Below are 26,063 nucleotides of genomic sequence, written 5' to 3'. Positions count from 1 at the left end.
GGCGCCCGCAGTGGAATAGCGGTTATTGAGCACTTCATGTAAATTTTACCAATTGAACGTGTTACGTAACCCAGAGGAAAATGGCGGCGAAGTCACAGAGAGTTCATCATACCATTCACTGGTTTCGTAAAGGCCTCCGCTTACACGATAACCAGTCTCTTAAGGAAGCATGTGAGACGAGTTTGACCCTCAGACCCGTTTTCTTTATTGACCCAGATTACGTTAAACATGGAAACATGGGATTCAATCGTTGGCGATTTTTAATCGAATCACTCAACGATCTGGACAACAGTTTGAAGAGCTTGGGGTCTAGGTGAGAGAACAGGGAGTTCTTGCTGAATATTTAGCTTACTTTGGCCATTTTATTTGCATGTGCTGGAATACTTCCTTGGGCAAGGCAGAACGAGTCACAAAAACATTTGCATGGAATGAAAATCAGTTCTCACATGTTCTTATTGAAAAGATGGCCGGCCAAAAGTACAGTGCAACCCCCTCTCGCCTCTACAGGCCACTACAAGCTGACCATATACACATTAACAGATTGGTTATATTATATTGAATGTGAAAAGTCCCTTAATTCATATAAAATTATTTTAGACTAAAATCAGGTGTAGGTCCAGGAAAAATGGCGACCTTTTTCCAATAATAGATCATAGAACCTCAACGGCATGAGTCAATATAAAGTCTATGGGGGTCTGGGGGCATGCTCGCCCGGAAAAAGTTTAATATTTTGATTCCCTAAAGAATAGCATTTCTAGGTATTTTGAGAAAGATGTTGACCTGTTCCGTTTTCCTGGAATCTTACGCTGCATTTCTAATATTTATATCAAAACCTTGGAAATTTTCTTTCACTTTCAAATATATATTTATTATAAAATGTATCGTCTTATTAAGACTTTCAAGTCTGCAAGATTTTTGCTGAATTCCTTTGTTCTGAGGGATTTTTCAAACAGCTGATTTGATTGGCTAGATTTTAAATTCTTTTTATTAAAATTTTAGTTAATCAAATCATGTGTCCCCAGAGCCATTTGTTCCTTGTGCCCCAGGCTTCACCAGCTTAGAATGACAGGTGGCTCTAAAAACGAGTATGCCGCATACATACCTTTATCACTTTTGGTTGTTTAAAAGCAATGTATCTTTTTCTTATCATAGGTTATTCGTTATTCAAGGGAAACCTGAACTAGAATTACCAAGACTGTTCAAAGCATGGAAGATTACAAAACTGACGTTTGAATTTGATCATGAACCAGAAGGAAAACAGCGAGATTCAAAGATTTGTGAACTTGCTTCAAAAGCTGGAATTGAAGTAGAAACAAGAGTCTGTCATTCACTTTATGATTTAGATGAGTAAGTGATGAGCTAAGAAATTTGAACATCTGACTTTGTTTGCTTTAGCCTGCTTATAGGTAAGAGGGCAGGGAGGGGAAAATTTGAAGTAATCCAGGAAAAGATGAAGTAATCCAGGAGGGTTAAAAGTCTACAGAAAGCCGAAAAGTGAGCACAGGAGCTGTAAATATATTATAGACATAACATGGTCAATGTATTGACTGGGAATAGTTTCTTGATTAAGAATGAATTTTGGATTAGCTGCTGGTACATGTCATGAAATTCATTCTCTCTACCCTTCTCTTGAGGTTACCACATAAAATGAAAACTGCACTATTTCAATTCCTTGGTTTACTTTTAATTTTAAAATTCTTAGGATCATCAAAAAAAGTGGTGGAAAAGCTCCCTTAACATACAAGAAGTTTTGCTCTGTGTTGTCATCAATGGGGCCACCTTTAAAGCTATTTCCTGTTGTGGACAAGAAAATGTTTGATGGTTGCTCTACTCCACTGACTGACGATAATGAGTACCAGTTACCAACACTAGAGGAACTTGGAATTGAAACGCCTGAAGAATCTAGTGGTGTCATTTTTTCTGGTGGTGAAACAGAAGCTTTAAGACGGCTAGATAAACACATGCAGAGAGAGGTAGGTATATGAGTCAGCCCAGGAGGGTCTGTCATATGGAAGAGACAACTCCCATATATGAGCTATATAGGTATGTGCTGCTGTGAAGGGTAAAAGGATACATGTCATTATGGTATCAATTGCTGGAAACTGATTAGTGGTATGAAGAATTAAGTTCAGAATAGGAACAGAAACTCTGAAGGGAAAGAGGTGTAACCAAACATAAATAAAATTATCGCGGCAATGTTGTTGCAGAGGGTTTTCCATTAAAAACACTAATAGTGATACAGTTCTAAAAAAAGCAAGTCTGGGATAGGGTTAGGGATTTTCGGTATCTAGTCTAGTATAGGGTTGAAAAATCAGCTGAACAAATGACCTGGGAACCCCGCTGGTAGAGCTTCACCGTAATGGTTTTGTGAACAAGTTGATAAATAACTTTTGTTTTTCATTATGGATTTAATTCCAGATTTGTTCCTTGCGAAGCGAGGCCGAAGGCCGAGCGTAGCGGGGTGTATAATTTTGTCCCTCAAAGGGCTCAGGCGGGATGAAATCTCGTGTGGAGTTTACGTGTGGGTTCGAATCCTGAGCCTTTCATTTTTATTGTTTTTCTTTTCGGATTAAAATGACACTGATTTCCACATAATACTCCCTCAACGCCTTTTCAGGCTATAAACCTTTCATGGCCATCAGGGGCGCGCGGGCGGAGGGTTCGAATCCTCCTGCCGTTCGTTCTTCTTTTTTTTTAATGCCCTGAAATAAATGTCCAAAATGTGAATATCTAATAATTTGTCGATCATTTTGAAAATAGCCTGCGCTTCCCAACGCTTTAGACCTCTTTACGAACCAGAAAGAGCCGCCATTTTCAAAGAGGAGTAGACCCTGGGAACGAGGGTGTCGCGGCCATGTCCGTTACTAGGCAACAATAACAAATCACCGGTTAAAACCGGTTATCACTCCTTCCCTCCCCAACCCAGAGGTTCGCGAGGCCCTGCGAGTCAAGTATTACTAGTTTAATTTGTATGTCATTCATTCCAGTTTTCAACCTTAAACTGATTTTCTTATTTTCTTGTAGGACTGGGTATGTAAGTTTGAAAAGCCAAACACAGCACCCAACTCCATTGAACCTAGTACCACTGTTCTTAGTCCATATGTCATGTTTGGCTGCCTCTCAGCAAGACTGTTTTATCATAGATTGTCTGATGTGTACTCACGAGTAAGTTGACATTAGGCCTAAATGTACATACAGTTTCACTAGAGAGTGAAAGGAAAAGTCATTGTACATTCAATAATTGATTGATCTTTGTATCAAGAATTTGGGGGAACTAATGTACATTTATCTTAGTAAACATGGGTACATTAATAAATATTTATAATGAAGAACAGACCAGATTTTATACTATTTTCTGATAATCAACAACAATGTCTACTCTGTAAAAATTAAGAACCTGATTAAGAACCTACTTAGCCTAAACTGTCAATAAGTACCCCATAATACAAGAACCTATTTTGCCAAACTCTGAAAAAAGTAGGTTCTTACACGCGGGTTTTTACTGTAATAGCCTTCTGTCAGTATGGATTTTTTAACAAATTTCTGTTTCATTTACAATATTTGTTTGTTTATTTACAGTGTCCCTAATTAGCACAGCAATGCTAAATTCATTGAAATTTCAATAAAGTTATTTATTTGTTTATTCAGAGAAATACTAATAATTAAATATAAGCTGAAGCTTTGAAATACTTGCAGTAGTTATAGAGGAGAAATGAAATTAAAGTACTAAAACTTTTGGAGATGGTTGCCCAAATGCTTCTTCAACTCAGAAAATAGTTACAATTACTTTATCTGTCCTGTTATACTAAGATCATGACAATTAACAAGTTCTGACAACCTGTCTATTTTCAGGCCAAGAAATATTCCAAACCTCCAGTTTCCCTACACGGACAGCTGTTATGGCGTGAATTCTACTTCACTGCAGCATATGACACTCCTAACTTCAACAAAATGGAGGGTAACCCTGTCTGCTTGCAAGTGCCATGGGACACCAATCCAGAGTTTCTCAAAGCTTGGTCTGAGGTATGTAAACCACATGACTGTTCCTGCTATGGTTTTTACAAAAACAAATTTTATTTCAACATTGCATTTTTTGGGCTAAAATCATAAGAGAAGTTGATGTTTCAGATGTCGAGCTGCCCTTCTGAAAGCAGGCATGAACTGAATATATGGAAAACAATATACTTGTTAGACTACATACTAGGATTTCACATCAGTTGCAAGAGATTGAAATACAAGCTAATACATTTGCAGAAAAGAGAAAGTCAACTATGCCTGAACAGGATCCACAATTTGGGGTAACATTAATGAAAATTAAGGTCGCAGAAATTAATGCAGCCAAAAATTAGCAGTTAGCCCTTCACCCCATTCTCAGGAGCATAGGCCATCAACAGTCTCTCTCCATAGCCTCCTGTCCTGTGCATCCCTCTTTAGCTGGTACCAAATCTTGCCCATGGACTTTTTTTTGACAAAATAATAATTATAAACACAACTTAAATTAATTCGAATTCACTTTTATTTCCTTTAAGAAGGGTAGTCATCATGCGAGGGGATTTCCAAGAAGAAGGATGCTATGGTAGTCAATCAAAAAGAGAAATATTAACTTAAAAATTAATAAGTCTTTTGTTTCTTTAACATAGGCAAACACTGGGTATCCTTTCATTGATGCCATCATGACTCAGCTGAGAAAGGAAGGATGGATACATCATTTGGCACGACATGCTGTAGCATGTTTCTTAACCAGAGGAGACTTGTGGGTCAGCTGGGAGGAAGGTTTGAAGGTGAAGATCATTAAACTATATACTCAACAACAACAACAACAACAACAAATACCTTGTCAAATCAAGCTCTGTAATAGGAGTTTGATTAAGGTCTTTCAAGATGCATCAAGAACAAACAAGACTAGTTTCTCTTTTCTGTAAGAGACCATAAAGTTTCAAAAGCAATGTGGTAGCAAGACTGCTCTCTTTAACTTCAGTAACTAGTTTAACACAATTTTATTACAGTTATATCTCTAAGTAAATTTAGATTTTTTTGCTTGCTCTAAGTACTTAAGTGAACACTTCAACATCTTCGCAAAATCTGCCCATTCTGTCTAGTACTGTGTAGCGAAGCTGATCAAATACAATCAAGCTATCTGCCTGACTTTGTTCAGTATGACATTAATTAAAAGTAGGTTTTGCAAACATTTTCTAAAACTCCTATAACAGCCTGGCTAGTAATATGATTGTGTCATTTCAGGTTTTTGAGAAGTATCTTCTTGACCACGACTGGAGTTTAAATGCTGGGAACTGGCTGTGGTTATCTGCAAGTGCCTTTTTTCATGCTTACTTCAGGGTTTACAGTCCTGTGGCATTTGGCAAGAAAACTGATCCCAATGGAGAATACATCAAGTGAGATAAATTTGAAAACTGATCATGGCACTTTCTAGACTACGAGCAGTCCCTATTTTTTCACAGAGTCCGTCGAGCTTGAAGGAAAAATTTTTTTTTGAAGAGTCCGTCAAGCTTGAAGCGAAAAAATAAGTGATTTTTTTCACTTCACACTTGACTGACTCTGCAAAAAATAGCGACTGCTCATAGTCTAGGCACTTTCGTAGCTGTTACACAAGGAACATGTAAAGAGGCTATTGCTGCCTTCTGCTGACTGGGCGTATTGGTTCAGTCTGTTCAATTTTAAGGAATCAGATAGTCATAGTAAAAAGGCCACACTGTTCAGTTGTGATTGGTAGATTTCGATCCTTTTTGTTTGTCATATGATTGTTGGTAGCAAAAAATGCAATCGTTAGTTAGGTTTTGAACTACCGAGTTTTTGAAAGGTTAAGTATACTACTAATATTATAGACATTAAATATCAAAATGTGCCATAAAAAGTTACTTACAGCAGACATTTCAGGTATACTAACCTTTATCAGTGTTATAAAATCCATTATAATACGCAGTGTTTGTAACTACGTAAGTTTGAGAGCGTGTGCGCACAAAAAAGCACACACACACAATTTAAATAAAGCTAAAATCGATGTTAAGTCTGTTTGGCTGCACTGTTCCCAGGCGAAAAATCAGCCTCATTTCAAGTTTTTTGCGCTGGATGTTGTTTCCACTACACAAATGCATTCCCCGCACCTGGACATCTGTGATACTGTGGCCCTTAGAGTTAAAATTTTGTGCCACAGGGAAACCAGAAATGGTGTTGTGTATGCTTCGCAATGCTCACCAAAATAACTTCTGAGGCTTCGCCCAGTTTCACTGATATAGAGATGGGAGCATCTATGGCCAGATATGCAGTACACAAAGATTTTCTGTCATTTTTGTAAAATGATCACTGATGGCAAAGATACATTTAGGGCCTCGTATCTTGGTGATAGCATTGAAGTGCTTGCAAGTCTGGCAACCAGAGCATTGACATATGCAGTATTAAAACTACCCATTGTTTAACATTATGGCTGGGGTTATGGGCATTACACTGCTTATTTTACAAGAAATTTATTTTTTTGACAGGAAATATGTACCAGTTTTGAAGAAATACCCACCAAAATACATCTATGAGCCGTGGACTGCCCCACTCAGTGTGCAAAGAACAGCAGGATGTGTTATTGGTAAAGACTATCCTCGCCCGATTGTGGATCACAAGGTGGCTGTGAATACCAATCTTGCTCGGATGAAGAAGGCCAGAGCCAACCATTATGGTGGCGGTGCAGATGAAGGTGACTACAGTAGAACCCCGGTAACTCGGCTCGGATAACTCAAACAAACTTCCATTTCCTTTGGATTTGAACTCACGTTTCAGTCATTTTTACTCGGTTAACTCGAACTCGGATTACTCAAAAACCCCGCTAATTCGAACTAAATTTTGTTTCCCTTTATCAAATTTGGGTCAAATTTACCCCGATAACTCGAATTTCGGTTCTTGCAACTCGCCACGGTTGCCTATTGAATAGAGCAACAAATGAAAACAGATCACGTATTTGACAGCCTTTTTCCATTCTTATCCTAAGAATTTATGATCGTGTAAGAGTTTCTGATGAGATAAGTTTAACTTACACTGTGCTGTATACTAAAGTGCTGAAAAATCAGTAAACTATCAATTATTAACTTGGCGAATTAAATATTCAATCTACCCTGATAACTCGAAACCCTGCTAACTCGAACTGTTTTTCGTTTCCCTTCACAGTTCGAGTTACCGGGGTTCTACTGTAATTTGAATTATCACTTCAGGCCCTGTTCCTGCACTTAGTGCATGCCTTTTATTGGTGACTTAATCATCTTTTATTCTCATGCACCTACTCATAAGCTTTCACCTATCCTCCTCGTGCCTCATGGCACATAGGGCCTTACCAATTCATAAGCACGCATCCTTAACGCCAAGTCTTAATGAAGTATTCTTATCCAAATGAATGTTCTTAATGGGTTTTATCTTAGATGACCATAAACGTGACTTAAAGACCATAATCAACCCTGAAGTAAACAAGAATTGACAACAAACTCAACTATTTTTTTAAGGGAATAGCTCAGTTCTTTATTTGCTATATTTTGCCTTGTTATACAGTCTTCATTTTTTTTTTTACTTCCTTTAAGAAATGTCCCTTATTGGATACTGTTTCCTGTAACAAACCTTTCGTTATTCACTTTTCAGACCCTCGCAAAGAAAGCAAAAGCTCACCAGTCAAAAGGAAGAGTGACAAACAGTCCCAGCCAAGCAAGAAGTCAAGGAAAATAACTGATTTCACAAAAAAATGATGATGGGAGACTCTTGCTTGATGAGCCACACCATCAGATGGCATCAACCTTTTCTACTTGTCAGTGTCAATTATTTTGAGTGTTGTTCCCTGGCATTGAATTCAGAATTTAATCTCTTTTCTGCTTTAGTACAGAGCAAAACATAACTGGGTCAGGAAAAGAAAAGTGATTAAGCAAAGGTCTTTGGCAGTATAGATATCAGATATTTGAATTATGTACATGTGCTTTTTGTTTTTGATTATTTGAAGCGAAGGAATAGTTCCAACGCTGTGGGATGCCATTTGTGATATTAAAACCAAAAAGTTTCGGAACTCAGTAGGTTTTAATATTTCGGCTTTTACTGTTTATGTAAGTAACGGATGAAGACTGCAAAAACAACGATCCGAATGAACTGCCGAGTGAACAGCCTGACATGTGCATAAGCACGTGAAAGGTCTGAACAAACAGACTGAGCAGACGAAGGTCGAAAGTGCAGAAAACCATCCATAATACTGACTGACTAGAGGGTTTACTGACGTCTAGATGGTAAAGAAAAGAGTCCTAATAGTTTAATGTTACTTTGTGTAAGTAACCGACGCAATGAGTGGCTATGGTGGTTTACTAAGTAGTGATCTGTTGTCCCTATTTAATTTTATCGCTTAGGTAAATTACCATTGTTAGTTAAATTGAAGAATTTATAATAGTGAGCTCACTAATAAGTTTTCCCGGGATCGGAGTAGATTGCCATGAAAGCTCAGAAAGTCTGCCATTCTCGTCAGGGGCACAGTGACAGACCCCTTAGAGAGATAATTATTTCGCGAAGAGTAAGCTAGAAAAAAAAAAAAGGGGTAAGCGCGCGCGGGAAGACGTTACATTGATCTTTTATCCGTATTGTAACGTATCGATAACTAAAAGCCAAATCAGGGTAAATCTCTCTAAACCACGTTTCAAACTGTGGTACCACAGCTGGCCCTACGTGGCTGAACTAACTGTTTTCAATCTATACCGATGAAACGTTAACAAAATGTTAAAATAAGGCAAAATGTTATGACCTAAGTTTTAAAAATTCGTTGAATGTGTTTTCAATAAATGATGAGATTATATTACTAATGAGTGCCGTAAACTAAATAAGCTTTCGCAGCTATGTTTTGAACATTGTTGTTAGGATTAAAATTGTTTTTGATTATTTGAAGCGAAGGAATAGTTCCAACGCTGTGGGATGCCATTTGTGATATTAAAACCAAAAAGTTTCGTAACTCAGTAGGTTTTAATATTTCGGCTTTTACTGTTTATGTAAGTAACGGATGAAGACTGCAAAAACAACGATCCGAATGAACCGCTGAGTGAACAGCCTGACATGTGCATAAGCACCTGAAAGGCCTGAACAAACAGACTGAGCAGACGAAGGTTGAAAGTGCAGAAAACCATCCATAAGACTGACTGACTAGAGGGTTTACTGACTAGCTATAGATGGTAGAGAAAAAAGTCCTAATAGTTATGTTTGTGTAAGTAACCGACGCAATGAGTGGCTATGGTGGTTTACTTAGTAGTGATCTGTTGTTCTTATTTAATTTTATCGTTTAGGTAAATTACCATTGTTAGTTAAATTGAAGAATTTATAATAGTGAGCTCACTAATAAGTTTTCCTGGATCGGAGTAGATTGTCATGAAAGCTCAGAAAGTCTGCCATTCTCGTCAGGGGCACAGTGACAGACCCCTTAGAGAGATAATTATTTCGCGAAGAGTAAGCTAGAAAAAAAGGGATAAGCGCGCGCGGGAAGACGTTACATTGATCTTTTATCCGTATTGTAACGTATCGATAACTAAAAGCCAAATCAGGGTAAATCTCTCTAAACCACGTTTCAAACTGTGGTACCACAGCTGGCCCTACGTGGCTGAGCTAACTGTTTTCAATCTATACCGATGAAACGTTAACAAAATGTTAAAATAAGGCAAAATGTTATGACCTAAGTTTTAAAAATTCGTTGAATGTGTTTTCAATAAATGATGAGATTATATTACTAATGAGTGCCGTAAACTAAATAAGCTTTCGCAGCTATGTTTTGAACATTGTTGTTAGGATTAAAGGAAAACCAAAAATTGTTTTTGATTATTTGAAGCGAAGGAATAGTTCCAACGCTGTGGGATGCCATTTGTGATATTAAAACCAAAAAGTTTCGTAACTCAGTAGGTTTTAATATTTCGGCTTTTACTGTTTATGTAAGTAACGGATGAAGACTGCAAAAACAACGATCCGAATGAACCGCTGAGTGAACAGCCTGACATGTGCATAAGCACCTGAAAGGCCTGAACAAACAGACTGAGCAGACGAAGGTTGAAAGTGCAGAAAACCATCCATAAGACTGACTGACTAGAGGGTTTACTGACTAGCTATAGATGGTAAAGAAAAAAGTCCTAATAGTTATGTTTGTGTAAGTAACCGACGCAATGAGTGGCTATGGTGGTTTACTTAGTAGTGATCTGTTGTTCTTATTTAATTTTATCGCTTAAGTAAATTACCATTGTTAGTTAAATTGAAGAATTTATAATAGTGAGCTCACTAATAAGTTTTCCTGGATCGGAGTAGATTGTCATGAAAGCTCAAAAAGTCTGCCATTCTCGTCAGGGGCACAGTGACAGACCCCTTAGAGAGATAATTATTTCGCTAAGAGTAAGCTAGAAAAAAAAAAGGGGATAAGCGCGTGCGGGAAGACGTTACATTGATCTTTAATCCGTATTGTAACGTATCGATAAACTAAAAGCCAAATCAGGGTAAATCTCTCTAAACCACGCTTCAAATAATCAAAAACAATTTACCACTTTAATCCAAACAACAATGGTTAAAGACAGCTGCGAAAGCTTATTTTAATAGTTTGCGGCACTTTTAAGTGATATAATCTCATCATCAATTCGAAACACATTCAACGAACTTTAAAACTTATGTCATTCATTTTTGCCTTATTTTAACATTTTGTAAACGTTTCATCGGTATAGATTGATAACAGTCAGCTCAGCCACGTAGGGCCAGCTGTGGTACCACAGTTTGAAACGTGGTTTAGAGAGATTTACCCTGATTTGGCTTTTAGTTTAACGGTACGTTACAATACGGATAGAAAGATCGATGTAACGTCTTCCCGCGCGCGCTTATCCTGTTTTCTAGCGTAATCTTCGCGAAATAATAATCTCTCTAACGGGTCTGTCACTGTGCCCCTGACGAGAATGACAGACTTTCTGAGCTTTCATGACAATCTACTCCGATCCAAGAAAAACTTTTAGTGAGCTCACTATTATGAATTCCTTGATTAAAATAAAAATGGTAGTTTGCCTAAGCGATAAAATTAAATAAGGACAGCAGATCACTACTAAGTAAACCACCATAGCCAGTCATTGCGTCTGTTTCTTACACAAACATAACTATTAGGATTTTTTTTACCATCAAGTCAGTAAACTCTCTAGTCAATCAGTCTTATGGATGGTTTTCTGCACTTTCGACCTTCGTCTGCTCAGTCTGTTTGTTCAGACCATTCGTGCGCTTATGCACATGTTGGGCTGTTCACTCGGCGGTTCATTCTGATCGTTGTTGCAGTTTTTCATCCGTAACTTACATAAACACTAAAAGCCGAAATATTAAAACCTGCTGAGTTCCGAAACTTTTTGGTTTTAATATCATTAATGGCATCCCACAGCGTTGGGACTATTCCTTCGCTTGAAATAATCAAACGACAATTTAATCTCTTTTCTGCTTTAGTACAGAGCAAAACATAACTGGGTCAGGAAAAGAAAAGTGATTAAGCAAAGGTCTTTGGCAGTATAGATATCAGATATTTGAATTATGTACATGTGCTTTCTAGGATTTGTTTACTTATTTATTTATTGTTATGGATACTGATATATTTTGTAATTACTGTAAATAAATAATTGAACTTTGAATTTATTTATTAAAGTGTTATCTGATACTAGTAATTGTTTTCCCATCTCCTTTGTCTAGTTATATGCAAAAGAGTGGCTTTTTATGTGAAAGTGGCTAATAAAACCTTGGTGGCTATAAAATGAACAAATTAAATCCTTGACAACAAAGCTCTTTGCTATGATAAAGTTGAATTATAAGGACAAAATAAAGTTAGAACATTTTCTTATCTAAAATGAAAGCTTAAGATTTGCCACTGCATTGTCCTGCATTCAAAAATTTTACAGTTAAACACCATGTATTTTACATTTTCAAACCCTGTAATACCCATCTATCACCCCATTACACCACGTATCATCTGTACAAAACATGTATCACCCTGTCACAAAAAGTCCATTATAACTTTGGCACTTTATTTGTTTCCAAACATTAATCTATGCAGGCAAAATCTTGAAAACTAAGTGACTTAATTTTATAACAGACACAAGGTATCAATTCACAAAAATTTATTGCGACAGTTGTGAAATACGCAAACTCTACTCTGAAACTCAAAGGGTATCCACAGTGCCATTTCATCCATCATACAAGTTAAGGTAGGTGACATGCGGCCTCCCCTCCCCTCCTTCATTCCATTTTAACCTAAAAGGGGAGCCTTCCAAACTTCTTGGATACTTCTTCCCTATATACACTACCTGCGAAGAAATTGTACACATGAATGCGGGACAACTGCAACACATTTGAATGGGACAAAACTTGAAAAGAACTTGACCTCCCATGCTGCTGACATTTCCTGGATGAAGGCTTCCACAGGAAAAATCAGCAAGAATAGCAGCAAAAACGTTGAAACAAGTTACTTGCTACCTATTAAACTAAAGCTGTAGTCACAAATATAGGAGCTGGTTATCTGTAACTAGATGAGAAATATGATTGTTCCAGTTCAAATAAATTCAGAGCAAAGTCTTGTTTGAGGTTTAAAAGTTGTTGATCTGTTTGATTGGTCAACTCCTGGAGAGCGTTGCTTCGTTCAGAGATGTTGGTGTTCACTGATGGAAAATCATTCAAGATGAGAAACTCCTTCATGTCTGACACAAGCTTCATTAGAGATTCTCCTGCCCTAACCTGGAAAGCAATAGAAAATATTATCTTATTAGACATTAAAGTATGTGGTATAGCTTTTCATAACCCACCAATAAATTTCCACCCACCCAAACATTAATTTTTAAAATGCGTGGCCTCTCCTTTATGCTGTTGTGGGTCATGTTTACTGCAGTTGCCAGTCATGACAGCCAATTACAACTACTGATAAGAGTTTCATGCCAGTCTGCAGAGTATGGTAAGTGCATATGCGAGCCTTTTTTCTAAATATTCATTGTACACACCAGTTTGCAGCATTGCAAAGGGTAGCAAAGGGGGTGTCGTGATCCCGTTTCACGTACAAATTTTAACCAAATTCAAGCCTCATGTATACTTGAAACAGCAGAATTCACGAAACACGTCTTTTCTAGCTATTTTCACGCGTCATGGTATAATTTTTGCCCTATTTTCACACGTTACGGACTAATTTTTGCCCTTTTCACGTGTCACACATAAACCCTTTGCTACCCTCATTGCAGGCGACATCATCATCAAGACATTAACCATGCACACACGAGTTCCTGAATTAAGATAAGAACTTTAATTATTATAGTAATCTCCCCATAGGGCTTTTCAGAAACTATTTACAATAAAAAATAAATCTACTTAACACTAATATTTACAAATAAAATTGAAAACTAAATAAAATAATGATTAAAAGTTTAAAAGAAGATGATTCCTAAGCTTTGATTTAAAAGAGTACAGAGAGTTAGCGTTTTTGATTTCAATATCAAGGCTGTTCCATAGGTTTACCGCTCTGTATGTAAATGTTCTTTGGCCTGCTGCGGTCCTGAACAGTGGAATTTGCAAGCTCTGGTGTTGGCGGGTTTTTCGTCCATGAACATCAGACCTTTTACAAAACTTGTTGCTTAAATTTACTGGGTGCTAAATTATTTAGACATTTGTACATTAATACTAAATCTCTAAAGGCTAGTTGTTCTTTTAAAGGCACCCAGTTTAGCTGACGGAGAAGTGGAGTCACGTGGTCGTACTTCCTTGAGTTGGTAACAATTTTGTAACCAAAGTTTTGGACATGCTGGAGTTTTTTTATGTTCGAGGATGACGTGTTTGCCCAAACAGTCGAGCAATATAGCATTTTGCTAAAAACTAAAGACTTAATGAGCATTTCCAAGGTCTTAGCATCGAAGCTTGATCTTACTCTGTTTATCTGACAAAGCTTAGAAAAACATGAAGATACAACTCTGGAGATATGGTTGTTGTAAGTAAGGTTGGGGTCTGGGGACACACCCAAATCCATGGCAGATGCTGCAGGATGAAGGCGCTTGCCGAAAAAAGAGACTGATGGAGTAGATCAAGTCTGCCCATCAACTGCCTGGTACCAATGAGTAAAAATTTGGTTTTATCCGGATTTATTAATAAATCGTTCTCACAGCACCACGTTGCAACTTCATGTAGATCTTGCTGAAGTTTCTGCATTGCTTCTTCAATGTCAGGCATAGGAAAGGATAGGTATAGTTTTGAATCGTCGACGTACGATTCGAGGCCACAGGAAAGGGATAGACCAGGTAGGTCGTTAAGGTATATACAGAAAAGAAGTGGCAAAAGGATTGCACCCTGAGGTACACCATGTGTTAACAGTAGTGGCTCTGACAGTGTAGATTGGATGCGTACTGACTGGGAGCGACTTGATACATAGCTCTTGAACCATTCCACTGTTGCAGGCGATGCGCCAATGTTTGTTAATTTCTGTAGTAAACGTATATGGTTAATACTGTCAAAGGCCTTTGAGAGGTCGAGCAATACTAGCGCAGTGAGCTGCTTCTTGTCCATGCTTTCTAATATTGAATCCGTAATAAATACATTAAGTGTCTCAATAGAATGATATTTCTTGTTTCCACTCTGATGGGAGGTTAGCTGGTTGTTACTCACTAAATAGTTGGTAAACTGTTCAAAAACTATTTTCTCGCATACCGTATTTTCTCGATTAAACGCCGGGCCCCGAATAAACGCTGGGTCTCCAAGGTAGAGTGGTACCTAAGCCTTTTAGGCATTTATTTGAGGTGTAACATGCTTTAGGTATGATGGCAAGATACATTCATGTCATAAATAATGATTAAAAACCCTTGTTTAATAAACATTTTGCTCGAATAAACTGCACCATTCAAATAAACGCCGGATCCACGGAGCCAAGTTTTAAATAAACGCCGGGGGCGTCTAATTGAGAAAATACGGTACTTTAGAAACAACGCTTAAAAGAGACAGGGGGCGGTTGTTAGACGCCACTTCATGATCACCTTCTTTAAGTAATGGTATTACTTCCGCTGATTTCCATGCTGTTGGAAAGGTGTTGGTGGATAGAGAGCAGTTAATGATCTCCGTCAAAGGACCCAAAATCACCGGAAGACAGTCTCTGATAACACGCATGCTCACCTTGTCTGGTCCAGGAAACTTATTTAATGGTAACGATAGAACTATACGGCACACGTGTTCAAGTGAGACACACTTAAGATTAAAGAGCTCTTGTGGGTGTGGTCTTATATTAACCGGCGAGGATCTCGGAAGAGCGATGTTGTTTTCACGTGCAAGCTCTGAAGAAGCTATAGCAGCAGTTTTCCCAACAGAGGAAAAGAAGATATTAAAGTCGTCTGCTATAGATTTTAAGTCTTTCGAATAGGTCGGTCTTTCCTTGACTCTGGATGGTATGACCCGATTTATAATCTTCCAGAGGGAGCTTGGGTTATCTTTGTGAAGATAGACCTCTTCAGCGGTATGTGCACCCCTCGTGGTGCACGCGGGATCTCATTGACTTCTGCTATACTCTACAGACTGGGTTCTATGTTGTGCTCAACCTCACACTTGACAAACTTACAATATTAGCAGCCCTGACGTTTACTTCATACTGATCCTGGGCAGACTGTGTTAGCCGAGATACTTGAGTTTCATTTTCAACCTTTGAACAACAAACATTTGGTTTAATAATAACACCTGTAAGTTGACTACCATTAAGAAAACATAAAAACACACGCATGACAGCTAGTGTAAAATGTACCTTGGAAGATTTAACAATTTCTGTGAAGTTATCAAGTATTGACTTTACATCATCCTTCAGGCGTTTAGTGTAAGACTTCAGGAGAGTCTCTTTACTTTGGGGTAAAATTCTGCTTGGTTGTGCCATGGCCTGCGAAACCCCAAGCCTAAAACAATAAAGAAAGTGCTCATCAAGATTTTAATTCGACATCACGAGACCAGAATTATGTTTATAAGCTTACTACAATACATACAGTATTTCAAAGGATTAAAATTGAATTTACAGCAAATTTTTATCATTTATCCATAGAATTACTCGTTTTAAATATATATATTTACCTAAAGTATACGATGACTTCGCGTTCTATGGATAAATAGGGCAGAAAGTTTTAGTTTACTTGAAAAAGTTGTCAGCAGTTGGCAGCCATTTTGTTTTTGTCACGCCGCGCGCGGTATTGTGGGTATTGAGTGAAATTCCCAAGAGCCACTGCAACCTTCCTCTTCGTCCGCCATCGAAAAAGATGGTAAGTCCCAAGGTTTTATAGTAATACAAGCTATGTTATATCTGGGCCATCTTAAGTTTTTTCTCTTCTTGAGAGCTAATAAACCAACGTCCAATATGTGACCTACCCTTTTGACAACTTATTTTTACTTCAGTCGAGTGAATACAGCTTCAATTTAGACTTTGTTGTCGATATATATGTCTCGCGACTTTTCATCGTTTTCGTCCACATTTGTTCAGTTGTAGAAAGAGCATTTTACTTATAAATAGCTTTATCTTGATTAAATTGGCTTGTTACCTCAAATCAAAATAAGGCTAAATTGTATGACATTTTTCTGCATTTCTTTGTTCATATGTTTTTGGATATTTATGTTGGTTTGTTTTCCTCCACATTAAAGTATCGAAGAGGATATAATTTTGCACGTGAGTTTTTGTATTGGCGATAGTATTCAGTGTCAGTTTTTCAGATGCGAAATATTTCAGCTTTCAGGTGTTTAAGTGTGTTTTGATTCCGATCTATATTATCCAGGAAATCGGAAAATGGTCTCTGATCAATTTGTTTATGAATGGTTTTTAAACCTAATACTTGGATTTATGCACCTATCAATGTATCCGCGGGGGGGGGGGGGGGCCGGGGGGTGACGTTGCAGTCTTCCCGGGGTGGGTTCGTCCTGGCCCACCGGGGCAGTCAAGTCCCATCCTTACGATTTGTCATCAACCGTGGTTCGGTCGCGCTCCGCTACTCCATGTCTTGAAGTAACTTTCGCTATTGACTATGGCGTTAAAAGTGGCAGATATGCGATGAAAACTCGAATGTCCTTGCATGAGCATTGATTCCAACCACGAGAGGGCGGTTCGCGTCGGGGATCCAGGCGCTCCCGGTCAAAGTCAATGTCCCAACCCCCGGGACGCACTCGTCAGCCCGACAGAGGGGCGTCTGTTGTCTCCCGTGCCTTTGCCCGCCTCCCCCCCCCGGGAACATTGATAGGTGCATTACTGAGATTGTTATACATGTACACGTAAGCCTTTTTCATTTGTGATATGTATAACATCCAGTTTTATTGTAAACAGTTCAACATTTGTTGTGACCAAAATATTGCTTTCTCAAAATATAAATACAAAATAAAGGAAAGGTCTATATAAAATAATCAAGTTCTTGCAACACTAGCCCATCCAGTGGATAAGTGTTAACAAAACCTACTTTAATATCTATCTGATTATAATTAATCTCTTGGTTAGCATTTACTATCATTTGAACAACCTGGGCCTGGTTTGATTATATCTTGTACACTTTGCTGCAGCTAAGTGGCGGTCCCAATATGGGATGACAATATTACACCAATAATTAACTTTTGGAATGTCTTTTTGAGGAGTCTGAGTTTAATCAGAGTTCCTTTTTACCTACTCTGAAATTTATTTACTTTCGATTTTGTTCATGCAAGTGAACCTATCTTGTTATTTTCGTGAAAGCCACTAACACACTTTTGTTTGATTGGCAGCCTAAAGTAAAGAGGGTCAAGAAGGTGGCACCTGCCCCTTACACCGCATCAAAACCTGCCCCTAAAAAGGTTGTAAACCCTCTCATTGAGAAAAGGCCAAGGAATTTTGGCATTGGTAAGATGGTTATTAAAAAAAATAATAATCAACAATTCACCGAAGTGGAGGTAAATATCCACCACATTCATCAGCACTGAGGTGAATAATTGTTTTACTCTATACCACACAAGTTGAATAACTGGCAGACCAAAACATCACTTTGGGTAATCAAAACGACGCACAAAGGCAGTTTATTTCTCTTTAGCTGCTCGGAGGTGAATAGTACTTTGCTAATCACCTCAGAGTTAACCAACCAGTGTGCGAGAAAAGCACTATTCACTTGTGTGGATTATACTTAATAGTATTTATTTTAACTGTGTTAGGGTGAGTTTACATTTGATCATTCTGAAAGCTGTTGCAAGCTATTTGCAAATTTTGCAAAACATTTTTAACCAATCACACAACTGAGTAAAGATTTTAAGTCACAGAAGAGTGTTTTTTTGTTGACATTTAGGTGGGGATATCCAGCCCAAACGGGACTTGAGCAGATTTGTCAGATGGCCAAAATACATCAGGCTTCAAAGGCAAAAGAGTGTTCTTTACCAGCGTTTAAAGGTTCCTCCCTCAATTAACCAGTTTACACAGACACTGGACAAACAAACTGGTATGTAGTAAATTCTTCTTTTTTTTGCTATGATTACAGTCAACTCTCTCTAAGACGGACACTGTCGGGACTGGCCGAACTGTCCGCCTCATAGAGAGTCGAGGTAACGTGACACCAGAAATTTTGAGACGATGAAGCTTAACGGCTATGCACAATGAATAAACGTCTGTTTTTAGTCCCTTACGTAAGCAAAACCTATAAAGTGGAACAAAAATAATATCAAACGCTAATACTGTAAATAGAAAACTAAATTTTTGGTGCCCATATACAAGTTTAAGAAAAGAAGTAATGCGTTTTAGCGGTATTTTGGTATTCTAAAGGCACTGACCTACTATGCAATATGTCGATAACAAGTTTTGAAGTATTATTCACTTAAAAATAACTTTTTGTGCGTGTCCGTTGGCTGTTTCATAGTGTCCGTTGTCCGTCGTAGAGAGGTGTCCGTCTTACATAGAGTTTTCTTACAGTAAAATGACGCTTAGTGCAGACAACTTTCTGCAACCCTATCAGAGGTTAGCGTGCAGTACCATTACCAATTCACCATGAAAGGATGTTTTCTCTGAACTGGCATTGGCATACAGGCACCTTCGGACCTGGGGGGGCGGACACCTTATTGCCCGAAAAAAAAATAGACTTTCTCAAAGTCCGCAAGCTATGGAAAAGGTGATTGCAATTAAATCAAACTGAGGGGTCATGCAAAATTTGCGCGAAAAATTGACCATGATTATAGCAATTTGCGAGAGAAAACGAAAACAGATGAATGAGAAATTTGGACTTTTGAACTACAAAATTCAGTATATTTTCAATACTTTTTTCTATAGATGTAATTCGTTTCGAACGTAATGTTGAGATTTGTCGGCTTTTTTTCTATTCTTCCTCTAGGCTTGTTGCCCGAATTCTAAGCATTTTGCCCGAAAAATTTTGGCACTGGGGGGGCTGCAGCCCCCCTCGCCCCCCCCCCCCCCCCCACCTCGTACGCCTATGTGAACTGGTAGTTGCATGCAAAATGTTGTCTGTTTGCTCATGCTATCTTAGGTTTGTGGTGCTAGGATTTCAAAATAAAATGTAGTCTGTTAGAATAATGTCTTTTAAAGATGCTTACATTATTTACTTACAGTTGGCTTGGTTTAGGTCAATTATTTTTGTTTGGTAACTGATCAGTAAGATACTGAGTAATGTGTTATGACACTGTCCATACAATGTAAACTGCCTGTAGATGCATAACCCAAACAAGCGGGGCAAACATTCTTAAGGGACAAAAGAACCGAGACAAGGATATGACAGCTTCACTTTTCAAGTCACACTGTGCTCAAGTGTAGCTGATGTATTTTTCAAAGAGAATTAACTGACTTTTTACCACTTTAGCTACCCAGCTTTTTAAGCTAATGCACAAGTATCGTCCAGAGACTAAAGCTGAGAAGAAAGCTCGTCTCACAGCCAAGGCTGAAAAGAAAGCAGAGGGCAAGGAAGAACCAGCAGGCAAGAAGCCAGTTGTGATCAAATATGGTCTTAATCATGTGACTAGTCTTGTGGAAAACAAGAAAGCACAACTTGTGGTCATCGGTCATGATGTTGACCCTATTGAGGTAAGTTGTAGTGGAGTGAGGAATTCTGGAGTGAATTCTGGAGCAAAGTGAAGAGAAATCTTTAGAGATGATTTCACCAATTCTTTTTTTTTCAGCTTGTTGTGTGGCTGCCAGCTTTGTGCAGGAAAATGGGTGTGCCTTACTGTATTGTGAAGGGCAAAGCCAGGTCAGTACTGTCTCTATATTATCAATATTAAATGCACTTTCAAGTCTATTGCATAGATTATTACTCGAACCAAAACTTGTTTCTGATTATTCAGGGTCTCAAAGGGGGGGTCACTGGAGCCCTGAAATTTCTGCTTTGGAGCCCGGAGCCCGATCATTTTACTGACTGGAGCCCTGATCCTTTTTTGCCTGTGGAGCCTGAAGCCCAAAGAAATTTTCTGCGGATCCCAGAACCCAGCGTTTTGAAATTTGATCATTCGCGATCCTAGATTGCATTTTTCTTGTTTTATGACTGCATTTTGTTTGTTTGATGTAGCCGTTCGCTCACGTTTTAACATCACACTCCAACAATGGCAGGCCTTGTCTGCCCCCAGTTTATATAAACAGACGGTTGCATCAAGCAGATCAGCTTCTTTTCACCCGCTTGATGCACTCATTTCGGATTTAAACGAAACAACAGCAAGGCAGAATTCATCTTAGCTTTGACCAAAGATCAACGCCACGTGAAAGATGTCAAGATGATACCTCGAGTTTCGGTCACATAGAGCATAGAAATCTGATCCGCTCCATGGCCTAGTGATATTCAAGTTCCCTTTTAATAGTTGGAGACATGAGAACCGGCTTCTTGGGTTTAAAAAACTCATGAAAACTGGTCAGAATTGCAGACGTTTTAATTTGCGGACTCGATTTTGTGTTGCAAAATAATTTTTAGTGCATGCATTGTGGAGCCCGGAGCCCGAAAGCAGAGGATATGGAGCCCTGGAGTCCTGCATTTTTTAGCCTGGAGCCCTAAACCCCTTTGAGACCCTGATTAATAGAGGTTCGGCTGTAGGAGGAATTTAATGACATAAGCACATTGACATAAAGAAAAACTTAATTTTTCTTTATGTAGTTATGTTGATGTTATGTCGCTAGTATAAACCATGCTTTAGACATAACTGCAAGCTACAACCTTACAGGGCTCGAGACTAACGGTAGCCAACTAGCCAAAGGCTAGTAAAAATGCAGTTTTGGCCTTTCACTAGCCAAAATGGCTAGTGAAAAAATCAGGCATTGGCAAGAAACCGCATGTATTAAAATCGTCTCTCAGAGAATATAACTAAGTAAACTCTTGACATTATAGAATGTGAAGCTTTAAACAATCTAGTTGACAAAAACGCGTGTACATGTACATTTTTTATAGTGAAGAACAAAGCCAAATTTTGTAAGAAAAAAAACAAAGATTTATGGAACATTTTATGGCTCAAGGTTTAAACATTATCGCACATTGTTTTCACCCTCCCCCCCCCCCCCTAAAAGAATAACTATGCTTAAAAATTGTGGCTAGTAGAAAATAAGTTTTGGCTAGTGTAATCAAAGCTGTCACTAGCCACTTGGCTAGTTAGCCACTTGGCTAGTTAGCAAAAAAGTTAGTCTCGAGCCCTGAATCGTAGTTAAAAGTAGTTGACACATTGACTTCACCTTGCAGTATTTATTGCAAATTTACCGCTAGATTTTAATTTTCTTCACACTCTGCCAAAATACCCCCTCTCCCCCATCCAATGTTGTATAAGGAGGGGCAAAAGGTGAAATTAGACCAAGTTACAATAGAATGGGGCTTAAAATGACAATGTGTCAACACATTTGTCGCTTATTGTAGTATAGAAGAAGACTCCAGAAATCTTGTCCAGTTTAGTCAGAGAGTGATATAAATGTTAACACTTGCTGTATGGTAATGCCTACAGATTGGGTAAGGTAGTACACAAGAAGACGGCCACAGTACTGTGCTTCACTGCTGTGCGACCAGAAGACAAGAACAACTTTGCTAACCTCTGCGAAGCTGTCAAGACTAACTTCAATGAGAGGTTTGATGAGATCAGAAAGCACTGGGGAGGTGGCATCATGGGAAACAAGTCCCAGGCAGCTGCACATAAACTTGAGAAGGCCAAGATCAAGGAGATGAAAGTCTGATGTGTAAAAACACTTTCCAAATGTAATAAAAAAAAATGCTGCTTTAGAACCAGTTGTATTGTTCGTTTGCCACGCTATTTTCTTTAAAGAGAAGGAGGTTCCCACCAGTTTGAAGCCTGAGTTTCAACCGTGTTCTCTCATCTCTTACTCCCAAGAAAGACATCAGAGGTCTTTCCCAGGAGAAAGTGACCAGAGAAGACTGCTGAAGTTCAGGGTAACCTCCATTGGGTGGATGGGTGGGGGGCATATAGTGGAAGAAGGGTGGTAAGGTAATTGTAAGTTCAAGCTCCCAAATACAAAAATAGGAGTCAAAGATGGGTTACAAATTTGATCTTTCTTTAAACTTTTAAACGATTTTGTTTTTACTTTTGTCTTCAAGTAACCACGACAGACTGCTGGGATCATAATCCTGTGTTGTTTTTTGTGCAAGTTTCTGATTATTCAAATTGGAATGTTAGGACATAAAAAATACTGTATTAGTCAGAGAAGTCAAATAAGAAACATTGATGTTTAGTACAATGCGTTTATTGTTCAGTGTAATACAGCATTGTTACAATTGACTGCAGTCAAGGAAAAGTTGAGGTAGAAACAGTGTCTCCGACCTCCCTCTCCTAAGACTCAGTTCTTGACTGCTAAACCCAGGTGATGGCCACCTTACAAAGACCAGTCCCAGACCGGTATGAACCGCTGATCACACGGTTCATGCTCAGCCAGATGTCGGTCTCGACCTTTGCATAAGAATAGGAAAAGGGTGATTTTCCGATCGGCCCACCATCCAGAACAAAGAGATATCTGCTGTCGTACACAGCTTGGTAACCGCGGTAGTTGGTGACCTCCACTCGCTCGTGACTGATATAATAGGTCACGTGATCACTAAGGGCTTTCCATTTTTCTTCAACCGTCAGGTGGCCGTTTGTTGTGTAGTCCTGGTAACCAGTAAGTACGTTGGAATATATTAACAGGTGTCTCTCTTTTCCATGCACCTCAGCGGTGTTTGGGGTTGTTCCTGAATCTCCACCTAGAAGAAATTGAAAACGAGAAAAAATGATACAAAGTTAAAAAATAAGTTGGACAGGTAAATAGCCGACGAGTGAAAAAAAAAACATAATTTTGAAACACGTTCATAAAAAAGAATCCGTAAGACAATTAGGAAAGCCATCGTGTCAAAAAACAAAAAATTTGGAGAAAAAGAAGGGAAAATGAGGCGTTGACAGAGATACTAGTATTTGGTGTTGATTGCTCGGTTACGCATGATTAAGTAATTATATGTTCGCATGCAACCAAAACCATCCTCTTTTCTTACCGAATCCATTAACTGTGGGCGAGTCACCGATGTCAAACGAGAATCCTGTAACTTGACGAGCAAACCACAAGTCGATCCTGGCGGTTCGTTTGGGGCCGCATCTTGGATCAAACCTTATGCGAAGCTTACCTGTGAATGACAATCAGATACACTCATCAAATTTTTTTGTACAACAGTTTTGTGTCGGTAAAAACATATTTGTGTTCAATACACAGTGATACTTCTATGTGTTTTGCACTTCTATGTGTTTTGCATGAAAGTCAAGTTTCTGGGAAAAAACGGCCCGTTTAAAAAATAGGTGCTTTTCTCAGGCCCCTTGCTTTTATAACCTCGAGTCAACGATCTCCTATCCAGTGTATTTTATTTACCCCACACTTTCCTCATCAATAAACAACCTGAAAGATCGAGTGATCAAAGATACCTTGGGAAGCGCAAGTTCCAGGTTTTCCGCCAGTCAAATTATCAACCCAAGCAATGTTGCTGTCGCTCCCAGACCATTTCTTGTTCAGTAAATTCACTTGGAATGAAGGACTCGGAGGCTCTCTGGGACTACGGCAGCTTAAACAGTTCTCGGCTATATATAAAACAAGAAAAGTTAGTGAAATGCAATCAAACAGTAAAACGGCGAAAAGTATAAACTTGTATAGCGAGGATATTAGAACTAATGCAACTTAAAAAAAATAAAAGTTAAAACGCTATTTTCATGCCAACAGGCTGAAAACTTTTCAGTGCGCAATTTTTTTTTTAAAAAAAGTAATACCTGCAATGACATGCCATATAGTTAAGGCGAATAAAATGGCAAGTATAAAACAAAATCTCATCTTGATGGAAGTTGGACCAAGTTGGCGTACACAAAAGCACTCGCAAAAAGATATCTTTTCAAGTACGCAAAACATTACGTGGCACTTTGCTTTATACCTTACGTTACACTTGAGTGATAACTGCATATTGTAATTCAAATTATAAAGTCAAAATTTATAAACATCGTCTAGACGATATTAAAACTTCCTATTTCACGAGTAGCTTTAATATTCCAAAATAAAATTATTAGAACATAATTTGGCCGATATTTTCTATTAAAAAATACAGATTTTCTATCCTTGAAAATCCTCTGTAAAGCATATTTTATATCATTTTAGAAACTGTCCTCGCTGACTACTAGTGAGCAAGGACAGTTTCAATGATCGAACTCGAACAAGTGGTGTTTTAACGTGTTAGAAATTTGTTTACATAACGTCGTGCTCAAGGTCAGTAGGTCACTTCCTTGTACTTGGGTATTATACTAATGTGGCGTCCAGACGTTTTTACGTAGGAAATCAGAAAACTTTTATCAGAATTCTCAAACGCAAAAATCCTTTAAATGATATATAAAGACCATGGGCTTTATATTTGGTATTAAGCTCATTTAAAAGAGAAATATTTCTCCCGATTATGAAGGCCCAACTGGTTGGTGTGTTTTTATCTTGTCTTTTAAAATATTTCAGAGCCGGCGGACATGTTCATGTGATGATTGTAGAAAGCTGCGCCTCTCGTGGTCGATAATTATGTCTCGACCATTTTCAGTGAGACTGCGAAACTCATTCCGATAATATAAACCCTCCAAAAATAAGCCCACCATGGCCAAAAAACCTACTGAACAAAACAAGCCCAGGGCTATTTTCGGAATAATCTCATATCCAACGGGCGCTCATGGAATATTTGTTAAATATTTTATTCACGGTTTTTCAACCTATAAACCAATTTTTCTGCCCGCTCTCTCTCCTTATGCGCTCTTTGACACTCGCAAGTAGTAGAAGCTGGCTTTCGCGACTTTCGAATTCTCGCAGAACCATCTACCCTTCAGGCTATGGTTTTTAGTTTGTCTGGCATCAAGGCGTTTGGAAACACGAAGAATTTGTACGCGAATGCTTTTTACACGTAATGACGCACGCAACATAATTTTTGGGTTTGCGGTAAGTTGCTTGAATTTCGACCTAAATACCGTAAATTTCTTACAGAAACTAAAGAAATACATTAAGTGTATCGAAGCGAAGTTCTCCAGACTACTTCAAGAAGATGAAACAGCCGAGAATTTAGCCAAATTTAACTTTATTCAACCAAGCTTGTTCAAAAACAAGATTACGCCATCGAGCGCGAGCGCGAGCTAGCGCGCGCTGTGAATTTAATCCAAATATAGTAAGTTTAGTTTGTTGAAGGTTTGTCGCTGACTGTGTTTTGATGTTATTTTTTCAAGACGTTTCGGCTATTGCTTAAGCCTTCATCAGTTAAAAAATCAAAGCTTTCACACGCGATTTAAAAAAGTAGCAGCACGTTAACGTGTAAAAGTTTGAAACAAAAGAAAACGTGGCGCGAAACTCATGCGCGTGACAAGGACTTGTAAACCTCTGGGATGACAGCATGGTCGTTCCCAGAGTGCGTATCCTTTATGGACAACCAGGCTTCCAAAAAGAGTCGCTTGTGGTAATTTCGCTCATGTCCAACTACATTGACGGCATTGAAATCCATGTGGTGATTATTTTCATGTACATGACAGGAGATCTTTGAGTCATGGTCGAATATGGCCACTGCTCGTTTGTGTTCCGCAATCCGGGTCTTTAATGGTCGCTCCGTTTG

At 38.5% G+C, this 26,063-nt stretch overlaps 4 protein-coding genes across 5 annotated transcripts; 2 read left to right on the top strand and 2 right to left on the bottom strand.

The window, feature by feature from the left end:
• Positions 1-41: 41 nt before the first annotated feature.
• Positions 42-8,047, top strand: LOC144665041 (cryptochrome-1-like). Its single transcript, XM_078526225.1, has 9 exons — positions 42-313; positions 1,153-1,347; positions 1,703-1,973; positions 3,025-3,165; positions 3,853-4,023; positions 4,641-4,781; positions 5,242-5,393; positions 6,498-6,703; positions 7,633-8,047. The coding sequence occupies exons 1-9, from the start codon at positions 81-83 to the stop codon at positions 7,734-7,736; spliced, it is 1,614 nt and encodes a 537-aa protein (XP_078382351.1). The 5' UTR covers positions 42-80; the 3' UTR covers positions 7,737-8,047.
• A 3,967-nt stretch (positions 8,048-12,014) lies between these two features.
• LOC144665085 (mediator of RNA polymerase II transcription subunit 22-like) lies at positions 12,015-16,182 on the bottom strand. 2 transcript variants are annotated; one of them, XM_078526268.1, is made up of 4 exons: positions 16,084-16,182; positions 15,767-15,911; positions 15,587-15,667; positions 12,015-12,741 (listed from the first exon to the last, which is right to left on the bottom strand). In XM_078526268.1, the coding sequence occupies exons 2-4, from the start codon at positions 15,890-15,892 to the stop codon at positions 12,523-12,525; spliced, it is 426 nt and encodes a 141-aa protein (XP_078382394.1). In that variant the 5' UTR covers positions 15,893-15,911; positions 16,084-16,182; the 3' UTR covers positions 12,015-12,522. The 2 variants fall into 2 exon arrangements, with proteins under 2 accessions (XP_078382394.1, XP_078382389.1); XM_078526263.1 differs by having other exon boundaries at positions 15,767-15,895; positions 16,084-16,181.
• Positions 16,183-16,213: 31 nt separating this feature from the next.
• Positions 16,214-22,196, top strand: LOC144665063 (large ribosomal subunit protein eL8-like). The gene is made up of 6 exons (XM_078526243.1): positions 16,214-16,268; positions 17,746-17,860; positions 18,297-18,446; positions 19,812-20,032; positions 20,128-20,198; positions 21,922-22,196. Exons 1-6 carry the CDS (start codon positions 16,266-16,268, stop codon positions 22,145-22,147), a joined length of 786 nt encoding a protein of 261 aa, XP_078382369.1. The 5' UTR covers positions 16,214-16,265; the 3' UTR covers positions 22,148-22,196.
• A 460-nt stretch (positions 22,197-22,656) lies between these two features.
• On the bottom strand, positions 22,657-24,347 carry LOC144665053 (uncharacterized). The gene is made up of 4 exons (XM_078526233.1): positions 24,211-24,347; positions 23,872-24,024; positions 23,451-23,579; positions 22,657-23,165 (listed from the first exon to the last, which is right to left on the bottom strand). The coding sequence occupies exons 1-4, from the start codon at positions 24,344-24,346 to the stop codon at positions 22,780-22,782; spliced, it is 804 nt and encodes a 267-aa protein (XP_078382359.1). The 5' UTR covers position 24,347; the 3' UTR covers positions 22,657-22,779.
• Positions 24,348-26,063: the final 1,716 nt, after the last annotated feature.

Source organism: Oculina patagonica, chromosome 1 (genome assembly GCF_052425735.1).
Source record: "Oculina patagonica isolate OP01 chromosome 1, crgOcupat, whole genome shotgun sequence".
NCBI lineage: Eukaryota > Metazoa > Cnidaria > Anthozoa > Scleractinia > Oculinidae > Oculina > Oculina patagonica.
The sequence above is the reverse complement of the archived record's forward strand: the minus strand, read 5'-3'. Positions and strand labels throughout refer to the sequence as shown.